Source organism: Thalassophryne amazonica, unplaced genomic scaffold, assembly GCF_902500255.1.
Source record: "Thalassophryne amazonica unplaced genomic scaffold, fThaAma1.1, whole genome shotgun sequence".
Lineage (NCBI taxonomy): Eukaryota > Metazoa > Chordata > Actinopteri > Batrachoidiformes > Batrachoididae > Thalassophryne > Thalassophryne amazonica.
The window spans coordinates 30,773-52,366 of NW_022986288.1; the positions used below are offsets into that span (position 1 = coordinate 30,773).

Here is a 21,594-nt window from a genome sequence, read left to right on the forward strand (position 1 = left end):
GGGAGGGGAGGAAGCCAGTCAGACCCGGCAGGCCCAAACGTATCGTGAGGGTCTGCTGGGAACGACTGGCGGAACCCTCTGTCAGCGAGGTCTTCAATTCCCACCCCCAGGAGAGCTTCTCCCAGGTCCGGGGGAGTTGGAGACATGGAGTCCGAGTGGACCATGTTCTCCACCTCCATTGTCGATGCGGCCGCTCGTAGCTGTGGTCACAAGGTCTCTGGTGCCTGTCGTGGCGACAATCCCCGAACCCGGTGGTGGACACCGGAAGTAAGGGATGCTGTCAAGCTGAAGGAGTCCTACTTATCTTTGTTGGTAGGCGGGACCCCAGAGGCAGCTGACAGGTACTGGCAGGCCAAGCGTGCCGCAGCCTGTGAGGTTGCAGAGGCAAAAACTCAGGTCTGGGAGGAGTTTGGGGAGGCCATGGAGGAGGACTATCAGTCGACCTTGAAGAGATTCTGGCAAACCGTCCGACGCCTCAGGAGGCGGAAGCAGCTCTCCACCAGCACTGTTTATGGTGCGGGTAGGGAGCTGTTGACCCTGACTGGGGATGTTGTCGGGCGGTGGAAGGAGTACTTCGAGGATCTCCTCCATCCCATCGTCATGTCTTCCGAAGAGGAAGCAGAGACTGGGGACTCAGAGCCAGACTCATCCATTACCCAGGCCGAAGTCACTGAGGTGGTTAGAAAGCTCCTCGGTGGCAAGGCTCCTGGGGTGGATGAAATCCGTCCTGAGGACCTTAAGTCTCTTGATGTTGTGGGACTGTCTTGGCTGACACGCCTCTGTAACATCGCGTGGCAATCGGGGACAGTGCCTCTGGATTGGCAGACCGGGGTGGTGGTTCCTCTGTTTAAGAAGGGGGACCGGAGGGTGTGTTCCAACTATAGGGGGATCACACTCCGTCAGGGGATCACACTCAGTCAGTTGAGGTGGCTCGGGCATCTTTTCCGGATGCCCCCTGGACGCCTCGCTGGAGAGGTGTTCCGGGCACATCCCATTGGAAGGAGGCCCCGGGGAAGACCCAGGACACGCTGGAGGGACTACATCTCTCGGCTGGCTTGGGAACGCAATGGGGTTCCCCCGGAGGAGCTGGGGGAGGTGTGTGTGGATCGGGAGGTCTGGGCGGCTTTGCTTGAGCTGCTGCCCCTGCGACCCGACTCCGAATAAAGCGGAAGAAAATGGATGGATGAATGGATGATCACACAACAGCCGATGTTGACATAAACAGGTTTGATTGATTATGTATTGATCACACAGCAGCTGATGTTGTTGTAAATGATGTGTCACCTGTCTTGTGCGCTGGTAGCAGGTTGGTGGTACAGAAACACGTTAGCTTTGCTGTTAGCCCAGTGGCTCGCCATCCGCAGACTGGGACACAGGATGAACTGATCCCTGCACCACAGACAAACAACAGCTATTCAGTTCACTCACAGAGCTCATCCACCTTGTTCAGGACTAAGAACCGATCTGCATCGACTCCACACCACAATCTAAGTGGAACCCATCTTAGAACTCGTCCACTGACTCGGGACTTACTATCAGTTCTCATGTGAGATCACATCGTCCTCATTATTACACATTCTACAGTATTCCAATTACACTTGTTCCACAAATCTGATTGGTTAATTGTGTGAGATTTCAGACCATAAAATATCGCACTGGCGGTGGCAAAATATTAAAACCGTTTCATATTTGATGTATAACTCTGTGTCCTGACTGCGTTGCTACGCAGGTGTCAATAATGGTGCTGTCAGCTGAGAGCGAGAGAAGCTGGTGGAGCAACGACGATGCCGAACTCCGTGAATTTAATCAATCAATCAATCAATCAATTTTTTTATATAGCGCCAAATCACAACAAACAGTTGCCCCAAGGCGCTTTATATTGTAAGGCAAGGCCATCCAATAATTACGTAAAATCCCCAACGGTCAAAACGACCCCCTGTGAGCAAGCACTTGGCTACAGTGGGAAGGAAAAACTCCCTTTTAACAGGAAGAAACCTCCAGCAGAACCAGGCTCAGGGAGGGGCAGTCTTCTGCTGGGACTGGTTGGGGCTGAGGGAGAGAACCAGGAAAAAGACATGCTGTGGAGGGGAGCAGAGATCAATCACTAATGATTAAATGCAGAGTGGTGCACACAGAGCAAAAAGAGAAAGAAACAGTGCATCATGGGAACCCCCCAGGAGTCTACGTCTATAGCAGCATAACTAAGGGATGGTTCAGGGTCACCTGATCCAGCCCTAACTATAAGCTTTAGCAAAAAGGAAAGTTTTAAGCCTAATCTTAAAAGTAGAGGTAACTGGATTGATTGATGGATTTACCCTGGATTTAACTCAGTGGAGCTGACCAGATGGAGAAATCTGTGTGTCTGCTCACAGAATTTACAGTTTGGCATGAAGATGCTGTTGCATTGGTAAATGGTAGACGTTCATGCTGGACTAAGGTTTCAAATAGCCGTTTTATCGGCTCCAAAAATGTGTCGCCGGTGAAACTCCTTTTTCCCCAATTTGCGACCGTAAAATCCAACATTAATGTCTGCAAATCATCAGACACAACAGGGTTATTCCCTAATTAATCATATTTATGCCTTGAAATCTGATCTCATCTCCAAGCCTGGTCCTACAGGGAACCAGAACTCAATGACATTACTGTGACATTACTTGTAGTTCCTAGGGTTTGTAAAAGTACAATGGGAGGCAGAGCCTTCAGCTTTCAGGCTCCTCTCCTGTGGAACCAGCTCCCAATTCAGATCAGGGAGACAGACACCCTCTCTACTTTTAAGATTAGGCTTAAAACTTTCCTTTTTGCTAAAGCTTATAGTTAGGGCTGGATCAGGTGACCCTGAACCATCCCTTAGTTATGCTGCTATAGACTTAGACTGCTGGGGGGTTCCCATGATGCACTGTTTCTTTCTCTTTTTGCTCTGTATGCACCACTCTGCATTTAATCATTAGTGATTGATCTCTGCTCCCCTCCACAGCATGTCTTTTTCCTGGTTCTCTCCCTCAGCCCCAACCAGTCCCAGCAGAAGACTGCCCCTCCCTGAGCCTGGTTCTGCTGGAGGTTTCTTCCTGTTAAAAGGGAGTTTTTCCTTCCCACTGTCGCCAAGTGCTTGCTCACAGGGGGTCGTTTTGACTGTTGGGGGTTTTCCGTAATTATTGTATGGCTTTTGCCTTACAATATAAAGCGCCTTGGGACAACTGTTTGTTGTGATTTGGCACTATATAAATAAAATGGATTTGATTTGATTTGATTGTGTTCCATGTCTCCCTGCTCGTCATTAACGAACGCTGGTGCATCGCAGCTGTTGATTGGCTGAGCACCTGTGACTTTAATTAGCGGTGGGTGGAGCTGGTCTGTGATGAATCATTATCGAGTCCACTCGCAGACAGTCTGATGACCATCGTCGTGTCCCACAGACGATGGTCATCGCATTTGGTCAAAACAGGGTAACATGTTTAAACTCCGACCCACTAGCAGTTCTGCTCACATCACACACTCACTGTGACATCATAAAGCGTCTCTCGTGAAAACAGGCTTTATTGGAGCAAAGATGTTTCTGGCATTAAAAAGAGAAATACTGAGAACAGAACCCGGGCCTGATGGGGATAGTTCCTGACCTCGTGGCGTTGTCCAGCGCTTTGGAGAACACGTTGTATCCTGCAGGGGAGGGGCCGTGCTCCAGTGAGTAAAACCAGGCCGCCGCCTCCTTCAGTAGGACACTCCCCTTGGCTCCACCCAACGAGCGGCTCAGCGCCTCGTAGAACGCCGTCTTTCCGTCCAGTCTTCCTTGCAGCACCTCAAAGTCCTGAAGACGGACAAACTTCAAACTATGTCTACAAAATGAAAACTACAGAAAAATACTTCACGATTTGTTTGATGAACTTTACGAGTCAACAAAGGTTCCGGAGTTTTCTTTCTTTTGGGATTATTTCAAATTCCTTATTTTGTCCTCATTAAGTCTTTGCCTCAGTGTTTTTGTTAATTATTTGTTAATTATTTTGCCTTTTTGTGTTCCAGTGAAGTGGGTGGAGTCAGAAGCTGAGGTTGTCAATCTGGAGCTAAATCATAAATTAAAAACATAACATCACAACTTAAACTATTTAGTAAAATCGCATATTGATCCGCAGCCTGACGACCACACACGAACACTTTATTACACAATAGTGACCAGCTACATGCTAACTAGCCAAACTAGCTATTGTTTTGACTGTGCTAAACTAATCTTGCACAGTCGCTCAAAGGTCAGTTAGACTAAACGCGCAGTAAACCGGCATGTTGATTTGGCAGATATTTTACTCCGGATGCCCTTCCTGAGCCAACTCCACATTACAGGGTGAATGGGCGGCCTTGAACCGACAAACTTCCACTTTGACACTGATTAAGAGCTAAACGGAGGGTGATGGTCTAGTGGTTAAGGTGTTGGGCATGAGTCCAGAAGATCATGGGTTCAAATCCCCACGCTAAAGATCTACACTCCACAAACACATTCCCATGCGGTTCAAATCCCCGCCTGACTGGAAAATCACTAAGGGCCCTTGGACAAGGCCTTTAATCCCCTATTGCTCCCGGTGTGTAGTGAGCGCCTTGTATGGCAGCACTCTGAATGTGAGGCATAATTGTAAAGCGCTTTGAGTGTCTGATGCAGATGGAAAAGCGCGATATAAATGCAGTCCATTTAAACCATGAGATTTTTTTTTGTAAGCTCTGAACCTGCGTCGCGTACAGAACCTTCAGAGACTCGTCTTAAAAATAAGTGGAACTGATCGGAGCTGGTTGGCGGTTCCTGTTTGTTGCGTCTCTTCCGGCAGTCTGACCTTGATCCGGCGCGCTCGGCTGATCAGGCCGTCGTGTTCTGACGTCCCCAGCAGAAGGTCGACTCTGTGGAAGGATGAGTGGGCGGCGCCCTGACCCACAGGGGACCAGGCCTGGAACGGACCGCTGACCGCCAGCAGCTAAACGACAAAGAAGCAACACCAATAAGAAGCTGCAGCGCCACCTTCAGGCAGGAGGTCACAATTTCATAATCAAACCAAGTCAAATGATTTTCAGTTTATTACAGAAGTGCAAAATTTGTTTAATTAAAGGTCTTGGACGCTGATAGAAAAGGGACGGAGTTAAGGTAAAAATTAACCTGGGAGTGCGTCTGGACTCTACCTTGGTCTGGGCCGCGTTGAGCACGTGCACAGGCATCGCTCGGAGGCAGGCGATGATCTTGTCTTCATCAGTGGGGTCAGAGGTCAGACAGCCCAGCTCTCTGGCCAGGCTGAGGGACTGGTTCCTGGAGGCGGAGCTGGTCTGAAGCAGCGCCGGAGAGAAAACTGAGCCTCCCTGCGTGGAAACGACACATCAGCGGTTTGTGCAGAAACCTGAAGTGAACCAGAACCGGATGCAGATCTAAACCTGATCTGGTCTCATCACACAGACTGAACTTAAGCTCCGCCTCCACAAACAGACTCCTGATCACGATGCTCTTTGATCCAATGATCAGGATCGAATCCACAGCTGATCAATCACTGAGAACAGGAACCACTGACAGCAGGAACCACTTACAGCAGGAATCACCGAAACAAGAACCACTGAGAACAGGAACCACTAAGAACAGGAACCACTGAGAACAGGAACCACTGAAACAAGAACCACTGAGAACAGGAATCACTGACATCAGGAATTACTGAAACAAGAACCACTGAGAACAGGAACCACTGACAGCAGGAACCACTGAGAACAGGAACCACTGAAACAAGAACAACTGAGAACAGGAACCACTGACATCAGGAATCACTGAAACAAGAACCACTGAGAACAGAAACCACTGACAGCAGGAATCACTGAAACAAGAACCACTGAGAACAGGAATCCCTGACATCAGGAATCACTGAAACAGGAACCACTGAGAACAGGAATCACTGACAGCAGGAATCACTGACAACAGGAACCACTAACAGCAGGAATCACTGAAACAAGAACCACTGAGAACAGGAACCACTGACATCAGGAATCACTGAAACAAGAACCACCAAGAACATGAATCACTGACAGCAGGAATCACTGAGAACAGGAACCACTGAGAACAGGATTCACTGAAACAAGAACCACCGAGAACAGGAATCACTGACATCAGGAATCACTGACAACAGGAACCACTGAGAACAGGAATCACTGAAACAAGAACCACTGAGAACAGGAACCACTGACAGCAGGAATCACTGAAACAAGAACCACTGAGAACAGGAACCACTGAGAACAGGAACCACTGAAACAAGAACCACTGACAGCAGGAACCACTGAGAACAGGAACCACTGACAGCAGGAATCACTGAAACAAGAACCACTGAGAACAGAAACCACAGAGAACAGGAATCACTGAAACAAGAACCACTGAGAACAGGAACCACTGAGAACAGGAACCACTGAAACAAGAACCACTGACAGCAGGAACCACTGAGAACAGGAACCACTGACAGCAGGAATCACTGAAACAAGAACCACTGAGAACAGAAACCACAGAGAACAGGAATCACTGAAACAAGAACCACTGAGAACAGGAACCATTGACATCAGGAATCACTGAAAGAAGAACCACCGAGAACAGGAATCACTGACAGCAGGAATCACTGAGAACAGGAACCACTGACAACAGGAATCACTGAAACAAGAACGAATGAGAACAGGAATCACTGACATCAGGAATCACTGAAACAAGAACCACCGAGAACAGGAATCACTGACATCAGGAATCATTGAAACAAGAACCACCAAGAACAGGAATCACTGACAGCAGGAATCACTGAGAACAGGAACCACTGAGGACAGGATTCACTGACAGCAGGAATCACTGCAACAAGAACCACTGAGAACAGGAACCACTGACAGCAGGAATCATTGAAACAAGAACCACTGAGAACAGGAACCACTGACATCAGGAATCACTGAAACAAGAACCACTGAGAACAGGAATCACTGACAGCAGGAATCACAGACAGCAGGAACCACTAAGAACAGAAACCACTGACAGCAGGAATCACTGAAACAAGAACCACTGAGAACAGGAATCACTGACAGCAGGAACCACTGAGAACAGGAATCACTGACATCAGGAATCACTGAAACAAGAACCACTGAGAACAGGAACCACTGACAGCAGGAACCACTGAGAACAAATCAAATCAAATCAATTTTATTTATATAGCGCCAAATCACAACAAACAGTTGCCCCAAGGTGCTTTATATTGTAAGGCAAGGCCATACAATAATTACAGAAAAACCCCAACGGTCAAAACGACCCCCTGTGAGCAAGCACTTGGCGACAGAGGGAAGGAAAAACTCCCTTTTAACAGGAAGAAACCTCCAGCAGAACCACTGGCAGCAGGAATCACTAAAACAAGAACCACTGAGAACAGGAACCACTGAGAACAGGATTCACTGACAGCAGGAATCACTGCAACAAGAACCACTGAGAACAGGAACCACTGACAGCAGAAATCACTGAAACAAGAACCACTGAGAACAGGAACCACTGACAGCAGGAATCACTGAAACAAGAACCACTGAGAACAGGAATCACTGACAGCAGGAATCACTGAAACAACAACCACTGAGAACAGGAACCACTGACAGCAGGAATCACTGAAACAACAACCACTGACAACAGGAACCACTGACAGCAGGAATCACTGAAACAAGAACCACTGAGAACAGGAATCACTGACAACAGGAACCACTGACAGCAGGAATCACTGAAACAAGAACCACTGAGAACAGGAACCACTGACAGCAGGAATCACTGAAACAAGAACCACTGAGAACAGGAACCACTGACAGCAGGAATCACTAAAACAGGAACCACTGAGAACAGGATTCACTGACAGCGGGAATCACTGCAAGAAGAACCAGTGACAACAGGAATCACTAAAACAAGAACCACTGAGAACAGGAACCACTGAGAACAGGATTCACTGACAGCAGGAATCACTGAAACAAGAACCACTGAGAAAAGGAACCACTGACAGCAGGAATCACTGAAACAAGAACCACTGAGAACAGGAATCACTGACAGCAGGAATCACTGAAACAACAACCACTGAGAACAGGAACCACTGACAGCAGGAACCACTGAGAACAGGAACCACTGATAACAGGAACCACTGACAGCAGGAATCACTGAAACAAGAACCACTGAGAACAGGAACCACTGAGAATAGGAATCATTGACAGCAGGAATCACTGAAACAAGAACCACTGAGAACAGGAACCACTGACAGCAGGAATCACTGAAACAAGAACCACTGAGAACAGGATTCACTGACAGCGGGAATCACTGCAAGAAGAACCAGTGACAACAGGAATCACTAAAACAAGAACCACTGAGAACAGGAACCACTGAGAACAGGATTCACTGACAGCAGGAATCACTGAAACAAGAACCACTGAGAAAAGGAACCACTGACAGCAGGAATCACTGAAACAAGAACCACTGAGAACAGGAATCACTGACAGCAGGAATCACTGAAACAACAACCACTGAGAACAGGAACCACTGACAGCAGGAACCACTGAGAACAGGAACCACTGATAACAGGAACCACTGACAGCAGGAATCACTGAAACAAGAACCACTGAGAACAGGAACCACTGAGAACAGGAATCATTGACAGCAGGAATCACTGAAACAAGAACCACTGAGAACAGGAACCACTGACAGCAGGACTCACTGAAACAAGAACCACTGAGAACAGGAACCACTGACAGCAGGAATCACTAAAACAGGAACCACTGAGAACAGGATTCACTGACAGCGGGAATCACTGCAAGAAGAAACAGTGACAACAGGAATCACTAAAACAAGAACCGCTGAGAACAGGAACCACTGAGAACAGGATTCACTGACAGCAGGAATCACTGAAACAAGAACCACTGAGAACAGGAACCACTGACAGCAGGAATCACTGAAACAAGAACCACTGAGAACAGGAACCACTGACAGCAGGAACCACTGAGAACAGGAACCACTGATAACAGGAATCACTGAAACAAGAACCACTGAGAACAGGAACCACTGACAGCAGGAACCACTGAGAACAGGAACCACTGATAACAGGAATCACTGAAACAAGAACCACTGAGAACAGGAACCACTGAGAACAGGAATCACTGACAGCAGGAATCACTGAAACAAGAACCACTGAGAACAGGAACCACTGACAGCAGGAATCACTGAAACAAGAACCACTGAGAACAGGAATCACTGACAGCAGGAACCACTGACAGCAGGAACCACTGACAGCAGGAATCACTGAAACAACAACCACTGAGAACAGGAACCACTGAGAACAGGAACCACTGACAGCAGGAACCACTGAGAACAGGAACCACTGATAACAGGAATCACTGAAACAAGAACCACTGAGAACAGGAACCACTGAGAACAGGAATCACTGACAGCAGGAATCACTGAAACAAGAACCACTGAGAACAGGAACCACTGACAGCAGGAATCACTGAAACAAGAACCACTGAGAACGGGAATCACTGACAGCAGGACTCACTGAAACAAGAACCACTGAGAACAGGAACCACTGACAGCAGGAACCACTGAGAACAGGAACCACTGATAACAGGAATCACTGAAACAAGAACCACTGAGAACAGGAACCACTGAGAACAGGAATCACTGACAGCAGGAATCACTGAAACAAGAACCACTGAGAACAGGAACCACTGACAGCAGGAATCACTGAAACAAGAACCACTGAGAACGGGAATCACTGACAGCAGGACTCACTGAAACAACAACCACTGAGAACAGGAACCACTGACAGCAGGAACCACTGAGAACAGGAATCACTGACATCAGGAATCACTGAAACAAGAACCACTGAGAACAGGAACCACTGACAGCAGGAATCACTGAAACAAGAACCACTGAGAACAGGAATCACTGACAGCAGGAACCACTGACATCAGGAATCACTGAAACAAGAACCACTGAGAACAGGAATCACTGACAGCAGGAATCACTGAAACAAGAACCACTGAGAACAGGAACCACTGACATCAGGAATCACTGACAGCAGGAATCACTGACAGCAGGAACCACTAAGAACAGAAACCACTGACAGCAGGAATCACTGACAGCAGGAATCACTGAAACAAGAACCACTGAGAACAGGAACCACTGACATCAGGAATCACTGACAGCAGGAATCACTGAAACAAGAACCACTGAGAACAGGAACCACTGACATCAGGAATCACTGACAGCAGGAATCACTGACAGCAGGAACCACTAAGAACAGAAACCACTGAAAACAGGAATCACTGAATGAATGAATGAATGAATGAATGAAAACTGTTTATTTCGAACATTTGATACAACAATTACAAGATAGATCAGTAAAGACAACAACAAAAAAGTTCCTACTGTGTACCTAACATGTCCGAAAAGGGGTAGGGTGAAGCATCAGCTTATTTATCCCTACCCCTTCTTCCCCACAACCAGTAATACCCTTTGCCACATATACACATAGATTCCTACACACCTAAACCGATATCAATATATATATATATATATATATATATATATATATACACAAACATAAATATACACCTACACATACCTACTTACATACAAAATACTATATATTTACAAGCCGAAGCAAAAAACAAAAACACCCTAACCCTCATTACCCTTCCTCCTCCCTATACCTAGAAAAAACTATATTTTTGTACCGCTGTTTGAACTGGTTCATGCTTGGACATTGCTTGAGCCCCACTCCCAATCTGTTCCACATCCTCACCCCACAGACAGAAATACAGAAACCTTTTAATGTTGTTCGTGCCCACTGATGCTTTAAATTAAATTTCCCCCTCAGACTGTAATCCCCTGATCTGTTAAAAAACATATTTTTAATATTAGCTGGAAGTAAATTGTTTATTGCTTTATACACAATTTGTACTGTTTGAAAATGAACCAAGTCTGTGAATTTTAAGAATTTGGATTGTAAAAATAGTGGATTTGTATGATCTCTATAGCCAGTATTATGAATAATTCTTATAGCTCTTTTCTGCATTACTGATAGTGATTGTGTTGTACCTTTATAAGTATTACCCCATACCTCTGCACAGTACTGTAAATATGGTAAAATCAGTGAGCAGTAAAGAATGCGGAGTGAGTTGTGGTCCAGAATATGTTTCGCTTTGTTTAGAACTGAAATGCTTCTTGACAGTTTACTTTGTATATGTTTTATATGAGTCTTCCAGTTTATCTTATCTATTATCACCCCCAGAAACTTATTTTCATGTACCCTTTCAATATCTACCCCCTCGACTTGTAACTGAACCTGTATGTCTGTATTACAATAGCCAAATAACATGTATTTTGTTTTACTTAAGTTTAATGATAATTTGTTTCTGTCAAACCATATTTTCAATTTTCCCATTTCTATACTGATCCTCCTTAGTAACTCCTGCAAATCCCCCCCTGAACAAAAAATGCTTGTGTCATCTGCAAATAATACTAATTTTAATATTTTGGAAACATTGACAATATCATTTATATAAATTAGAAACAGTTTTGGACCCAATACTGACCCCTGTGGGACGCCACAAGCATTGTCCAAGCATGATGATGTATATTCCCCCAACTTCACAAACTGTTTTCTGTTACTTAAGTAGCTTCTCACCCAGTGCAACACCAACCCCCTAATCCCATACTGTTCAAGTTTATTGATTAATATGTCATGATTAATTGTATCAAAAGCCTTTTTAAGGTCTATAAATATTCCAACTGAATGTAATTTGTGGTCTATGGCATTTGTAATCTCCTCAACTGATTCTATTAATGCAAGTGATGTTGAACTATGTGCTCTGAATCCATATTGACTATCAGTAAGTAATTTATGTTTATTTATGAATTTGTCTAATCTATTATTGAATAACTTTTCTAATAATTTGGAAAATTGTGGAAGCAAAGAAACAGGTCTATAATTTGTGAAGTGGTGTCTATCCCCAGTCTTATACAGCGGCACAACCTTAGCTATTTTCATTTGATTGGGAAATTTACCGGTTTGAAATGATAAGTTACAGATGTATGTTAATGGTTCTACAATCCATTCAATGACCTGTTTTACCACCACCATATCAATTTCATTTAAATCGGTAGATGTTTTATATTTACAATTATTCACAATGTCTATAATTTCATTTCCATCCACTGCTGTGAGGAACATTGAACAGGGATTTCTTTCTATGAGATTATTATCCCAATCCTCAGGTTGGGAATCGGGAATTTTTTCTGCCAAGCTTGATCCAATATTTACAAAAAAATTATTAAAACCGTTGACTACCTCATCCTTATTTTCCTTCTTGACATTATTATCAATGAAATACTGAGGGTAACTCTGTTTTTTATTACCATTTTTGATAATGCTATTTAATATATCCCATATTCCTTTAATATTGTTTTTGTTATTATATAATATGTTACTATAATATTCCTTCCTACATACCCGTATAATATTAGTTAATCTATTTTTGTATTTCTTATATCTATTTTCTGCCTCTTTAGTCTTTAGTTTTATGAATTCTCTATACAGTGTATTTTTCTTATTACATGCATTTCGTAACCCTTTCGTCATCCATGGTCGAGCTTGGATTTTTTGTTTTCTGTAGTCTTGTTTAATTGGACAATTTTTATCATATAATGATGTAAATATTTGTAAAAAAGTTTCATATGCACTATCAACATCACTTTCACTGTATACCTTTTCCCAGTTTTGCTCCTGTAAATCCTTCTTTAGTGTGTTCATGTTTTCCTCTGTCCGCACTCGCCTGTATTTTATTTTCTCCTCTGGCTGATTCCGCCGATGGTTTCTATTATAAACGATGAAAACTGGTAGATGATCACTAATGTCATTGATTAATAATCCACTCACAGTGTTATTCTCAATATCATTGCTGAATATATTATCAATTAAGGTGGCACTATGGGATGTAATTCTGCTTGGCCTGGTGATTTTTGGATATAAACTCATACTGTACATTATACTGATAAATTCATCTGTTATTTTATGCTTATTTGGATTGAGCAGATCAATATTTAAGTCACCACAAATGAACACAGTTTTTTGATTAGTTTTTGAGAACATTTTTCCCATACAGTCAGTGAATGTTTCAATACTAGATCCTGGTGCTCTATATATACAGCTGACTAATACATTTTTGCTTTTTTCTTCACATATTTCAATAGTTATACATTCTAATAAGTTATCAATCACAGTTGTCATATTGTCTACTATTTTATAATCCATGTTCTTATCCACATACACAGCCACTCCTCCTCCACTCTTATTCTTTCTGTTTACACAATTAAATTCATATCCATCCAGTTCAAAATCCATTCCTTTATCTTCATTGATCCATGTTTCTGATATAGCAATTATGTTAAATATTTTTTTAAACTGACTTAAATATTCTTTAATGTTGTTAAAGTTTGCATATAGACTTCTGCTGTTGAAATGGATTATTGATAATTTGTTATCCGTTTTAATGATCAGATTAAACTGTTCATCTGTATAATAGCAACAACTGTCATTGATATTTGAGAAGAAATTATTGTCCGGGTCTATATCGTGCTCCAAGTCCAGTACATTGTGGTCTGTGTATTTAAATGTTCTCAGTTCTACTTTTCCATGATCAGCAATCCTTTGAGTTATATCCTTCTTGTCTCCAGATGTAGATGAATAGGTAGTAGATGAATAGGTTCCTCTGGTCTGTGTCATGGTGTTGTGATGTGTTTGTGTCCTCATACCTTATTGGTCATATTTGTCCAGATCCTCGCTTTAAGAAACACTATTGTTCATATTTGTCCAGCTCCTCGATGTTCCTATTGTTCATATTTGTCCAGCTCCTCGATGTTCCTTATTGCCATGACTTTTGCTTGTTCTGGTGATCCATTCAGTTTGATGAATATTTTACAGTTTGAAGTCCATGTGTGCTGGATTTTTCCCTGTTTCTTTAAGAAGCGTGCTTTCCTGGCGATGTCGGCATTCCGTTTGGTGAGATGTTCATTGATGAATACGTTTGTCCCTTTCAGTTTTCTTCCTTGTTTTAACAGTGCTGTTTTGTGTTTTCTGTTGATGAATCTCATGATGACGGTTCGTTTATCACCGTCATTTCTCCGGGGCAAAGGGTGGCACGCTTCAATGTTATTTAAATCCATTTCTATACCTTTAGATAGGAGGAAATCAGCAACCTGTTTTTCCACAGAGCTGACCTCCTGTTCACTGGGCTCCCCTCCGCTCTCATCTGTTACCGCCCGTGCGTAGGACCGTGGTTTGATGTGAAGACCTGTGATGATGACGTCGTTAATTCTGGTGTACTGCTCCAATTCAGCCACTCTGTTTTCCAGCTGCACCAGATGCCGGTCTTTCTCGGCGTTCTGGAGCCGTAATGCCTTCACCTCCTCCACCAGATCCATGATTGATTTCTGTTGCTGCTTCACAACAGAAATCTCCTCTGATAGAAAGTCCAGAGATTTTTTAATATCGTCACCTTCCTCCGCTGTCAGAACCTTCTTAGGCCCCATGGTCGGCTTATGAGCAGCTTGTCGATCGCCGATGTTAACAGCCTGCGTTGTTTGTCACCGGGATGGATCTGCACTGCGCTGGTGCCGCGCGGCCTCGGTGTTTCCGCGCTGATGGATCCGCGGTGGCTGCACGAGGCCTCGGGGAAGCGGCACTCGTGACGCGCGGCTCTAATGACGCAGCGCGCGGCCTCAGTGAATTCACCACGTTGGGCCTCGGACGTTGTTGCTGTCCAGTCGCGGGGCTAAGTTGCCGGTTGAGGTGGTATTCCCACTGTCCGGGTTGGCAAACACCGGCGTGGCAGATGGCAACTACAAACACCACCTCTGAAAACTCAGGTACAAACTTTTTGCAGCTCGCTCTGACGACACGCAGCTCTGACTCTCCTCACTGAAACAGGAACCACTGACAGCAGGACAGGAACCACTGACAACGGGAATCACTGAAACAAGAACCACTGAGAACAGGAACCACTGACAGCAGGAATCACTGAAACAAGAACCACTGACAGCAGGAACCACTGAGAACAGGAACCACTGAAACAAGAACCACTGAGAACAGGAACCACTGACAGCAGGAATCACTGAAACAAGAACCACTGAGAACAGGAATCACTGACAGCAGGACTCACTGAAACAAGAACCACTGAGAACAGGAACCACTGACAGCAGGAATCACTAAAACAGGAACCACTGAGAACAGGATTCACTGACAGCGGGAATCACTGCAAGAAGAACCAGTGACAACAGGAATCACTAAAACAAGAACCACTGATAACAGGAACCACTGAGAACAGGATTCACTGACAGCAGGAATCACTGAAACAAGAACCACTGAGAAAAGGAACCACTGACAGCAGGAATCACTGAAACAAGAACCACTGAGAACAGGAATCACTGAAACAACAACCACTGAGAACAGGAACCACTGACAGCAGGAATCACTGAAACAACAACCACTGAGGACAGGAACCACTGACAACGGGAATCACTGAAACAAGAACCACTGAGAACAGGAACCACTGACAGCAGGAATCACTGAAACAAGAACCACTGACAGCAGGAACCACTGAGAACAGGAACCACTGAAACAAGAACCACTGAGAACAGGAACCACTGACAGCAGGAATCACTGAAACAAGAACCACTGAGAACAGGAATCACTGACAGCAGGACTCACTGAAACAAGAACCACTGAGAACAGGAACCACTGACAGCAGGAATCACTAAAACAGGAACCACTGAGAACAGGATTCACTGACAGCGGGAATCACTGCAAGAAGAACCAGTGACAACAGGAATCACTAAAACAAGAACCGCTGAGAACAGGAACCACTGAGAACAGGATTCACTGACAGCAGGAATCACTGAAACAAGAACCACTGAGAACAGGAACCACTGACAGCAGGAATCACTGAAACAAGAACCACTGAGAACAGGAATCACTGACAGCAGGAATCACTGAAACAACAACCACTGAGAACAGGAACCACTGACAGCAGGAACCACTGAGAACAGGAACCACTGATAACAGGAATCACTGAAACAAGAACCACTGAGAACAGGAACCACTGAGAACAGGAATCACTGACAGCAGGAATCACTGAAACAAGAACCACTGAGAACAGGAACCACTGACAGCAGGAATCACTGAAACAAGAACCACTGAGAACAGGAATCACTGACAGCAGGACTCACTGAAACAACAACCACTGAGAACAGGAACCACTGACAGCAGGAACCACTGAGAACAGGAACCACTGACAGCAGGAATCATTGAAATAAGAACCACTGAGAACAATCAATCAATCAATCAATTTTTTTATATAGCGCCAAATCACAACAAACAGTTGCCCCAAGGAGCTTTATATTGAAAGGCAAGGCCATACAATAATTATGTAAAACCCCAACGGTCAAAACGACCCCCTGTGAGCAAGCACTTGGCTACAGTGGGAAGGAAAAACTCCCTTTTAACAGGAAGAAACCTCCAGCAGAACCAGGCTCAGGGAGGGGCAGTCTTCTGCTGGGACTGGTTGGGGCTGAGGGAGAGAACCAGATAAAAGACATGCTGTGGAGGGGAATCACTGACATCATGTTGTGAAAGTGTAGGTACACGGACCCACAACAGGGGGCGCAATGAACGGACAATGGAGAAAGGTGAATAACAAGTTTTACTGTTGTGAAAAGAGCACAACCAATACAACAATTAATAATTTGGAGTTTGAAGCCGAAATCTGCTGGTGTCGTGTGGGCAGGCTCGAAGGTAGGAGGCGTCCGTCCTAGTCGAACCGGAACCACCCAGATTTCCTCTGCCACCGAACCCCAGAAGTACTGGAACCGCCAAGTCCCGAATTCCCAGGTGGCCACTGCCTCCGCTCGTCGGATCCGGTACTGCTGGCGGGAAAGAGCACAAACACACAGGTATGGATGCGATAGCACCCAGTAGACGGAGAGGGGAGAAGCCGCCTCCACCTCTTGTTACAATGAAGCAGGAAAGGTGAGTACTTATCCAAGCAAGTAGCTTTCTGTAGTCAGCTGTCCTGAAAAGGTTTACCAAGGTTTATCAGAGTCTTCAATATGAGCTTGCAGAGAAGGTTACCTTAATCTCAAGGCGATATCTCGGCACTGAGGTGGAGACGCTGTCCTGCTGATATACCTCCGTCCTGAGTGCAGTCAGCTGTGTCCAGTAATGGGTGACAGCTGTCACCCTGGCAGCCCTCGTCGGCGGCAGCGCCCTCTGGTGCCTGGAGCCCGCACTCCAGGCAGGGCGCCCTCTGGTGGTGGTGGGCCAGCAGTACCTCCTCTTCAGCGGCCCACACAACACATCAGGAATCACTGAAACAAGAACCACTGAGAACAGGAACCACTGACACCAGGAATCACTGAAACAAGAACCACTGAGAACAGGAATCACTGACAGCAGGAACCACTGACATCAGGAATCACTGAAACAAGAACCACTGAGAACAGGAATCACTGACAGCAGGAATCACTGAAACAAGAACCACAGAGAACAGGAACCACTGACAGCAGGAATCACTGAAACAAGAACCACTGACAGCAGGAACCACTGAGAACAGGAACCACTGACATCAGGAATCACTGACAGCAGGAACCACTAAGAACAGAAACCACTGACATCAGGAATCACTGACAGCAGGAATCACTGAAACAAGAACCACTGAGAACAGGAATCACTGGCAGCTGGAATCACTGAAACAAGAACCACTGAGAACAGGAACCACTGACATCAGGAATCACTGACAGCAGGAATCACTGAAACAAGAACCACTGAGAACAGGAATCACTGGCAGCTGGAATCACTGAAACAAGAACCACTGAGAACAGGAACCACTGACATCAGGAATCACTGACAGCAGGAATCACTGACAGCAGGAACCACTAAGAACAGAAATCACTGAAAACAGGAATCACTGAAACAGGAACCACTGACAGCAGGACAGGAACCACTGACAACGGGAATCACTGAAACAAGAACCACTGAGAACAGGAACCACTGACAGCAGGAATCACTGAAACAAGAACCACTGACAGCAGGAACCACTGAGAACAGGAACCACTGAAACAAGAACCACTGAGAACAGGAACCACTGACATCAGGAAACACTGAAACAAGAACCACTGAGAACAGGAATCACTGAAACAAGAACCACTGAGAACAGGAATCACTGACATCAGGAATCACTGAAACAGGAACCACTGAGAACAGGAACCACTGACAACAGGAATCATTGAAACAAGAACCACTGAGAACAGGAACCACTGAGAACAGGAACCACTGAGAACAGGAACCACTGAAACAAGAACCACTGAGAACAGGAACCACTGACATCAGGAATCACTGAAACAAGAACCACTGAGAACAGGAATCACTGACATCAGGAATCACTGAAACAGGAACCACTGAGAACAGGGACCACTGACAACAGGAATAATTGAAACCATAACCACTGAGAACAGGAACCACTGACATCAGGAATCACTGAAACAAGAACCACTGAGAACAGGAACCACTGACAGCAGGAATCACTGAAACAAGAACCACTGAGAACAGGAATCACTGACATCAGGAATCACTGAAACAGGAACCACTGAGAACAGGAACCACTGACAGCAGGAATCATTGAAACAAGAACCACTGAGAACAGGAACCACTGACATCAGGAATCACTGAAACAGGAATCACTGAAACAAGAACCACCGAGAACAGGAATCACTGACATCAGGAATCACTGAGAACAGGAACCACTGACAGCAGGAATCACTGAAACAAGAACCACTGAGAACAGGAATCACTGACAGCAGGAACCACTGACATCAGGAATCACTGAAACAAGAACCACTGAGAACAGGAATCACTGACAGCAGGAATCACTGAAACAAGAACCACTGAGAACAGGAACCACTGACATCAGGAATCAATGACAGCAGGAATCACTGACAGCAGGAACCACTAAGAACAGAAACCACTGACATCAGGAATCACTGACAGCAGGAATCACTGAAACAAGAACCACTGAGAACAGGAACCACTGACATCAGGAATCACTGACAGCAGGAATCACTGACAGCAGGAATCACTGAAACAAGAACCACTGAGAACAGGAACCACTGACAACAGGAATCACTGACAGCAGGAACCACTGACATCAGGAATCACTGAAACAAGAACCACTGAGAACAGGAATCACTGACATCAGGAATCACTGAAACAGGAACCACTGACAGCAGGAATCATTGAAACAAGAACCACTGAGAACAGGAACCACTGACATCAGGAATCACTGAAACAGGAATCACTGAAACAAGAACCACCGAGAACAGGAACCACTGACAACAGGAATCACTGACAGCAGGAACCACTGACATCAGGAATCACTGAAACAAGAACCACTGAGAACAGGAATCACTGACAGCAGGAATTACTGAAACAAGAACCACTGAGAACAGGAATCACTGACATCAGGAATCACTGAAACAGGAACCACTGAGAAGAGGAACCACTGACAGCAGGAATCATTGAAACAAGAACCACTGAGAACAGGAACCACTGACATCAGGAATCACTGAAACAGGAATCACTGAAACAAGAACCACCGAGAACAGGAATCACTGACATCAGGAATCACTGAGAACAGGAACCACTGACAGCAGGAATCACTGAAACAAGAACCACTGAGAACAGGAATCACTGACAGCAGGAACCACTGACATCAGGAATCACTGAAACAAGAACCACTGAGAACAGGAATCACTGACAGCAGGAATCATTGAAATAAGAACCACTGAGAACAGGAATCACTGACATCAGGAATCACTGAAACAAGAACCACTGAGAACAGGAATCACTGACAGCAGGAATCACTGAAACAAGAACCACTGAGAACAGGAATCACTGACAGCAGGAACCACTGACATCAGGAATCACTGAAACAAGAACCACTGAGAACAGGAACCACTGACAGCAGGAATCACTGAAACAAGAACCACTGAGAACAGGAATCACTGACAGCGGGAACCACTGACATCAGGAATCACTGAAACAAGAACCACTGAGAACAGGAATCACTGACAGCAGGAATCACTGAAACAAGAACCACTGAGAACAGGAACCACTGACAGCAGGAATCACTGACAGCAGGAACCACTAAGAACAGAAACCACTGACATCAGGAATCACTGACAGCAGGAATCACTGAAACAAGAACCACTGAGAACAGGAACCACTGACATCAGGAATCACTGACAGCAGGAATCACTGACATCAGGAACCACTAAGAACAGAAACCACTGACATCAGGAATCACTGACAGCAGGAATCACTGAAACAAGAACCACTGAGAACAGGAATCACTGGCAGCTGGAATCACTGAAACAAGAACCACTGAGAACAGGAACCACTGACATCAGGAATCACTGACAGCAGGAACCACTAAGAACAGAAACCACTGAAAACAGGAATCACTGAAACAGGAACCACTGACAGCAGGACAGGAACCACTGACAACGGGAATCACTGAAAGCAGGAACCACTAAGAACAGAAACCACTGAAAACAGGAATCACAGAGGACAGGGACCACTGACAATGGGAACCACTGAGAACAGGAACCACTAAAACAGGAACCCCTGACAGCAGGAATCACTGACAGCAGGAACCACTAAGAACAGAAACCACTGGCATCAGGAATCGCTGACAGCAGAAATCACTGAAACAAGAACCACTGAGAACAGGAACCACTTTCATCAGGAATCACTGACAGCAGGAATCACTGACAGCAGGAACCACTAAGAACAGAAACCACTGACATCAGGAATCACTGAAACAAGAACCACTGAGAACAGGAATCACTGACATCAGGAATTACTGACAGCAGGAACCACTAAGAACAGAAACCACTGAAAACAGGAATCACTGAAACAGGAATCACTGACAGCAGGAACCACTAAGAACAGAAACCACTGAAAACAGGAACCACTAAAACAGGAACCACTGACAGCAGGAACCACTGTGTTCCAGAATTACTGGATCAGAGGAGATCAGACCCTGAAGTAGGAGGACAGTAGGTGTGTACGCTGTTTTCTGTCCACTAGTCTGTGTAGTCAAACCTATGATTGGTCACTCTTGTCAGTCATGTGACTCTCTGGAATGACTTTGTATTTGGGGAGGGGTATTTTGTCAGTCTGTCAAGAAGGAAGGGAGGAAGGAAGGAGGCGTCCTCACCATCAGAATCATATGCTGGAAGAGAGGCGACAGTGAGGGAGATAGAAGATGAAGGGTGGTGATGTCAGCGCCGTGACGCTCTGCCCCAACTGTCACTCTCTTATTGTCTCCACCCATGAGGGTGATGTGTGCTTCAACCCAGTGCAGCGCCGCCTCCTGGTCTGACAGTCCATAGTTACCATGAAGACCAGATGAACCTAGAGAGAGTGAGACAATGTGTCAGTCCTAGTGGCCATCTGCAGTACTGCAACAGAACTGTCTGATTATAAACGT

General features: G+C 45.2%; 1 protein-coding gene across 1 annotated transcript in view; it reads right to left on the minus strand.

The window, feature by feature from the left end:
- tg (thyroglobulin) overlaps window positions 1-21,594 on the minus strand; it is a 143,198-nt gene that overhangs the window by 19,587 nt on the left and 102,017 nt on the right. The window contains 5 exon segments of the mRNA XM_034165528.1: window positions 1,285-1,389; window positions 3,615-3,802; window positions 4,812-4,949; window positions 5,152-5,325; window positions 21,322-21,518. Coding sequence (XP_034021419.1) covers window positions 1,285-1,389; window positions 3,615-3,802; window positions 4,812-4,949; window positions 5,152-5,325; window positions 21,322-21,518 — 802 coding nt within the window.